General features: G+C 28.4%; 1 protein-coding gene and 2 non-coding genes across 3 annotated transcripts; 1 reads left to right on the top strand and 2 right to left on the bottom strand.

Annotated features, from left to right (window-relative positions):
• Positions 1-2,421: 2,421 nt before the first annotated feature.
• TRNAS-GCU (transfer RNA serine (anticodon GCU)) lies at positions 2,422-2,508 on the bottom strand. Its single transcript has one exon. It is a non-coding gene; the product is annotated as a tRNA-Ser (tRNA).
• A 1,777-nt stretch (positions 2,509-4,285) lies between these two features.
• Positions 4,286-4,357, top strand: TRNAR-UCU (transfer RNA arginine (anticodon UCU)). The gene has a single exon. It is a non-coding gene; the product is annotated as a tRNA-Arg (tRNA).
• Positions 4,358-4,850: 493 nt separating this feature from the next.
• Positions 4,851-5,127, bottom strand: LOC127743754 (ATP synthase subunit alpha, chloroplastic; the record flags this gene model as incomplete). The annotated part of the gene is given in 1 exon segment (XM_052255939.1): positions 4,851-5,127. A coding segment is annotated over 1 exon segment (193 nt), but the record flags the coding sequence as incomplete, so codon positions are not given.
• Between the last annotated feature and the right edge of the window lie 1,769 nt (positions 5,128-6,896).

The following is a 6,896-nucleotide window of genomic DNA, read 5'->3' as shown; positions in this document are numbered from 1 at the left end:
TACAAATTCAGGATTGTATCCCGGAATACACTTTTGCTTGCAATAGTTTTTTTTATCAATTCCAACAAAATTTACTATTGTTTACCTTGCTCAAATTTTATCTTTTCGCTTTCTCTATAAAAAAGATACTTAATAAGTTGTTCTAATTTATTTTATTAATTTTCGCTACCCTTCCATACTTGCCCCTGAGAAAACAAAAATCAACTCGAACTCCATCGTGTATTATTTAGATCATCAACCCCTCTCCTGTTCCCCAAACACCCAGTTCCAGTGGAACAAAACAAACGATGTCGAGCCAAGAGCACTCCCATTTCCATATACTAGAAAAAATAGTGGATAGAAGAATCCACAGCTAATCTAATTATGTCTTTCAAGCCGCACGTTGCTTTTATCGTTTCGAACCAAGTTTTATTTGGATCCAGTATGTAATTGAATTGATTCAATTATGGAATTGTGAATAGTTTTTGATTCAATCGATACATAATAACCCATCCTTTTTACTTCTTGGTTTTTTGAAAATGGACAATTTCCAAATCTAAAAGGGAAGTAAAAAACCGCAAATTCCTTCGATATTGTATGAATAAGATTCATATTCGATTCGATAGTTTGTTTTTTTTAAAAAAAAATGAATTTTATCAATTTTGAATTGAATTTTTTTCTTATATTATTAATATATAATATTATTATATATATTAATATTATCTATCTGTAAATGATTCGAAAAAAAATAGAGTTTGACGATTGATGTGGATTCAAAAGCGACTCTATTTAGATTATAGACGAATGATTAAAAAAGGGTCATTTTTATCCCGAGATACAATTTTTATTCAAATAGGATATACATCATGAATGGATATGCTCTGGGACGGAAGGATTCGAACCTCCGAATGGCGGGACCAAAACCCGATGCCTTACCGCTTGGCGACGCCCCATTTTTTTTATTCGACATTCATAAACACTATTAATGGTATTAGTTGTTCGTCAATTCCATCTCAAAAAAGTGATTGTTGCTGGGAGTTTAATATCCATATAGATATAGAATAGAATAAAACTGAAATTATTGATCATTACATAGAATTCAATTAAGATATTGTATGAAAGTCTCATTTCCTCTTTTTTTTTTTCAGACTGGAAGGATTTTGAACTAGATAAGTTCAAATAAAATAAGGATTTTGGAAGTTGTATTTGATTTTTTTTATTTTTCCTAATTTTAATTATTATTATATATATTATCTATAATATATATTTATTTCATTTAATTTTATTAAATATATTCATAATTTAATATATAAAATATTATATATATTCATAAAAAGCAATATTTTCTATTTTAATAATTCTAATATTATATTTTATTAATATATTAGAATATATATATTTTATATGTACAAAAATATACAATAAAGATTTTGACAATAAATAAAGATTGTACAAATTTTAAAGAACAAAATGTTTGTTATGCTTAATATCTTTAGTTTGGTCTGTATTCATATTAACTCCGCTCTTTATTCAAGTAGTTTTCTGTTGGCAAAATTACCCGAAGCCTATGCTTTTTTGAATCCAATTGTAGATATTATGCCAGTAATACCCTTACTCTTTTTTCTTTTAGCTTTTGTTTGGCAAGCTGCTGTAAGTTTTCGATGAAATAGTCAATTGGAATAAATATCCTAAAAAAATTCGGAATTTATTCGCAACTAAAAATTAGAACATTTCAAAAATTTAAAAGATCAGATAAGTCTTACTGTGTGAATCCTCGATTCAAATATTGAGATTTTTTGATAGACAAGAAAAATCAGGACCATCTCATTGTTTCCTCATTCTTACGTTTTTTCCACTGACAAATCCTTTTATTATTCGATTTGTATTAGATTTGAGTGTACCATCAGTATCCGAGTTGTGGATATGAAAAAAAGATTGTGATACAAATGTTGATAATAGTATATCGTTAATCATAATAAAAAAAAATAAAAAGAAAGCGCTTTTACTACATACAAATACAAAGAAATTTCGGAATTTTTCTATTTCTTTGAAATCACTTAAAATCACTTAATTTCTTAGAAATTTTGTATCAAAAGAAACATAATGTGTTGTGTTATATAAGAGAATCCCCCTTTCTCTGTTTCTGTCGTTTTTTTTTTAATTATCTTGGAGATTTTTGAATGCTTACTCTAAAACTATTTGTTTACACGGTAGTGATATTTTTTGTTTCTCTTTTCATCTTCGGATTCCTATCTAATGATCCGGGACGTAATCCAGGACGTGAAGAATAAAAAAAATATTTTTAGTTTTCTATGTTTTCCTTGTTTGTGCTAGATTTTTAAAAACTTTTAGGATTTTATCTATTTTACATCTTTAACTGGTAACTATCAAAATCAAACATAGAAAATTCAAAAGAAAAAAATACTAACTCACGGGCGGAAACGGAAAGAGAGGGATTCGAACCCTCGGTACAAAAATTCGTACAACGGATTAGCAATCCGACGCTTTAGTCCACTCAGCCATCTCTCCCCAATTGCGATATCTATATATATTGTTTATGTTAGATTGCATAACCAAACAAAGTAGGGGTTGAAAAAAGACTTTTTTGTTTAGATCTTATATATTCTTTTTCTATTTATAATGGATTGGATTTCTATTCAGTATTATAACGAACATTATAGATATAGAACCTTCCAGATAAGATACATATACTTTTCTATAGTATATCATTATTATTTTATTAGATTTTTCATATTCTTTATATTCATTATCTAAATTATTTGATAATTTCATTCTATGTTTAGATTTCTATTAATGTTTATATTAGAATAATATTTCTTTTATTTATTATATCTCTTTTTTTATTCTCATTCCATTTTTTGTGGTTTATTTATTTTTTTTTTTTGCTACAGCCAGAGCCTAGCCAGGGTCTAGCCGGGCTCTGGGACTGTTTCCAGGAATCCCAGATAACTCTGATTTATTTGAATTAAAAAAAAATGAGATTTGCCCCCCTTTTTAATTGATTAGGGGGGTTGGTCCCCTTACGACACACGAGAACGCTCTAATTTGTAGAAACGTATGTTTCTATATATATAGACCCAGTCTCCGGTTCGACAAAAGGTCCAATTATGTGTAATAATAGCATTGTAGCAGCAGCGGGTATAGTTTAGTGGTAAAAGTGCGATTCGTTCTACGGACCCCTTAAAAGTTAAGGGATCCCGCCCTCCTTTGCTTCATATCTCGATCAAGAACTTTATTTCTTACTTAAAGGGATTTTGAATCCTTTATTCCTCTCAATGAAAAATTCAAGGAATAATCTAAATTATCGTAATTTGTATCTAAGAAGAATCAATTCTCAATTGACAAATTGAATTCTAACATTATGAAACATAAGTTTTTAAAATTGGATCAAAAGTCCAATTTTTTTTGAGTATTGGATAAAGGATCCATGGGAAAAACTATAGAAAGGTTTTTTTTTCTTATCGTAACTAAATCTTCTTCTTTTTTGCTTTTTTGTAGTCTAAGAGAGGTTGAGGCACAATAGCTATTAAACGATTACTCTAGTTTACTAGAGACATCGATATCCTTTTTTTAGCTCGATGGAAATTTGATTCTTTTCCTAAAGATTCTTTCAAATAGAAATAGAGAACGAAGTAACTAGAAAAAACAAACGTATATTTGTAAAAATACTCCTTTTCTATTCTATAGGGATCATCTAAAAAGCAAGGCGTTTTCAATGTATTCATACAGAAAGGCTGACATAGATGTTATGGGTTAGCGGAATCTTTTTCCCGTGTTCCATATTTCTTCTTTTCTGAATCCCTTCCGTAAAGGAGCCGAATGAAACAAAAGTTTCACGTTCGGTTTTGAATTAGAGACGTTAAAAAAAAAAAAGATAAATAAACGTCGACTATAACCCCTAGCCTTCCAAGCTAACGATGCGGGTTCGATTCCCGCTACCCGCTTTTATCTTATTTCTATATTAGATATTAGATTAGAATCTTTCTCTTTTTTTTAGATTAGAATAAAATGTGGAATAAAATAAATACATTTTTTTAGTAAATTTTTTATCATTTCTGTATTTTGTTTTTAGTTATTTTATTCAATTTTATCAATTAATACAATATTCAATTTTCCAATTTGAATTCAAGATTATTGAATATAATATTCATTATATTATATATATTTATATATATAGTATATATATCTATATATTATATATTAGTATTTGTAGATATTATTCCATTTTTTCTTCTAACTTTTCACTAAATTGAATTTAGTGAAAAGTTAGAAGAAAAAAAGAAAAGCGTCCATTGTCTAATGGATAGGACAGAGGTCTTCTAAACCTTTGGTATAGGTTCAAATCCTATTGGACGCAAATAATTTGCATTATGTATTTAATATTTTTATATTTATAATATAAAAATATAACTCTAAATAGAATTTCTATATTTCTAAAAACTAAAAATAAAAGATAAAAAAAAAGATTTTGAATGATTTGAATTGAACAAGAACCACTTATCCTTTGAGAATTAATATAAATATAGAATATCTAATATAATTAATTTATTATATTATTTATTCAAAGAAAAGATATTAAACATGAAAGAATCAGAATAATAATCTAAATTTTAATTTGAAAGTTGAATTAGAAAGGAATTCAATTTTTAATCAATTTTTTCTACTTGTTCCTGGAGTAAAAAGATTTCCATTTGTTCCTGAATAGCCTCCTTTAAAAGGGCTTCTGCTTCCCCAGTGAATGTCTTCGTAGAAGATATTATTTATTGGAATTGAGGTTTATTCGTTTTTAAGTAAGCACGTAATTCAACGAGAAATTTCCTTACCTGTCCAATTTCTAATGAATCAAGATAACCATTTGTTCCGGTATAAATAGTTATTATCTGTTCTTCCACAGTGAGAGGAGCTGATTGGGATTGTTTAAGTAATTCGCGTAATCATTGACCTCTTGCCAATTGATTTTGAGTAGCTTTATCGAGATCAGAAGCAAATTGTGCAAAATCTTCTAATTCCGAAAATTGCGCCAATTCCAATTTTAATTTACCAGCTACTTGTTTCATGGCTTTAATTTGAGCCACAGATCCAACTCTGGAAACCGAAATACCCACATTAATCGCAGGTCTGATTCCAACATTGAATAGGTCGGCGGATAAGAATATTTGGCCATCTGTAATAGAAATCACATTTGTAGGAATATAAGCCGAAACATCTCCCGATTGGGTCTCAATAGATCCACGATGGTTAAACAAATCTTAGCTTTCTATTTATTATATTTTATATCAATAATTTATATTTAAAATTTAGTATTAAAGTTTAGAATTTTATATTTAGTATTTAAGGTAGTTTTTTTCTTTTTTTTCTTTTTTTATCTTTAATAATAAGTTAATTTTTAGGAGCATTGTACTGCTTATTTTCTCCAGAGTGAATTTGCATTCGCCATGTTTAGTAAATTAAACTAAAAATGACTTTCATTAAGTATAAAAAATAATAATTATATTTATTAAAATAATTTTTAAAATTTAAAATGACTATAATAAACATAAATAAAAAAAAAAGTTTCATCATAAATAGAATGTAGCATCAATAGTTAATTAATAATAAAACTAAATATTAGTACACTGAGTTGTAATTTTGATATAAATACAATCTAATTTTAAAAAAATACTATCTCTTAAATATTTTCACCTTCTCCAACTTTTTAAATCTATAAAAATATAAATATATAGGTCATATCTCTGGTGGCTACAATCTTTGTGGCTAATGGTGGCTATCTGTCCAATAATGAATGGATAGCAGACATATGGAGTTTCCATTAGTGTCCTTAAGCCATGTATTAAGTGACTAATCACGGAAACATTTTTCATTTACCGCAAAGATAGTATTGTAATTAAGTGATGTTCTAAGGGATATTGATGTCATTTGGTAGGATGTTTTTCTGTGAAAAATAGCATGGTCAGTGGCCGCCAGAAATGGATGAGATGCACGCAATAAACATCGTTGGAGAAAATTAACACAAAGTGGCAGAATGCCACATTGGTTAGGTTTCAATTGTTGTGGGCTTATTCGCCGTAGCTATGATCGAAGGTGGAAGGTGATTATGAACTTAATTGCGTGTTAATCGATGACGAAGTAAAAAAAGGTGGCTCTAGTCCGTCAATGAAGGGCGTTTATAGTGCCTTGTGTTGTAACACCACCGTGTTTGAATTTTTTCGATTTTTCTAAATATTAAAAGTAGAAAGAAAAAATTGATGCAGGTAATCATGGTTGGAGGACTAAAGTTGTAGTATGAGAGGTTGAAGAAGAATGTCTTTTTTTGTCAAAATAGGTTTAGGGTTCTGTTTTGATCGTGGTTAATGTGCTTTTTGTTGTTATTTCTGTTAGACCTATAACTCTCAAACAATTAAAGATTCATAACATGTTTAAACTAATTACCCACATTGCAACTGAGGTTTTAGTTGAAGTGATAAATCATGATGTCTCTTAATATGCTGTATTCGGGTTCGAAACATGGCGAAAGCTAAGTACTGGATAAAAACCTTTAAATATTAAGTGTTCGAGTTTGTAGTGTGGATGAATTTGTGATGTAATGCTTAAAATTAGGAAATATTCAATCCATGTCTATGATATCTTTCCAAACCAAACATGAATCTTTCAATTTATTTATTTTCACACTCAATTACTTATAAGGACAATTCTTCCTATCGTTTTTTTAATGAGCCTATCCTCTCTTATTTTTATTTGTATTCAAATATTTATTTGAAAGATATTGAAATTGATAACTAACACAAGACCGGAATTTTTGGAGGACTCTTTCGATCAAACAAATATTTGTCAGCAAAGTTGTTTTTTTTCTTCAAATCCCAAGAATTCTTATTATTTTATACGTAGGTCATCGATTT

Source organism: Arachis duranensis, unplaced genomic scaffold (genome assembly GCF_000817695.3).
Source record: "Arachis duranensis cultivar V14167 unplaced genomic scaffold, aradu.V14167.gnm2.J7QH unplaced_Scaffold_104143, whole genome shotgun sequence".
Taxonomy (NCBI): domain Eukaryota; kingdom Viridiplantae; phylum Streptophyta; class Magnoliopsida; order Fabales; family Fabaceae; genus Arachis; species Arachis duranensis.
Note: the sequence above shows the minus strand (reverse complement) of the source record. Positions and strands in the feature narration are given on the sequence as shown.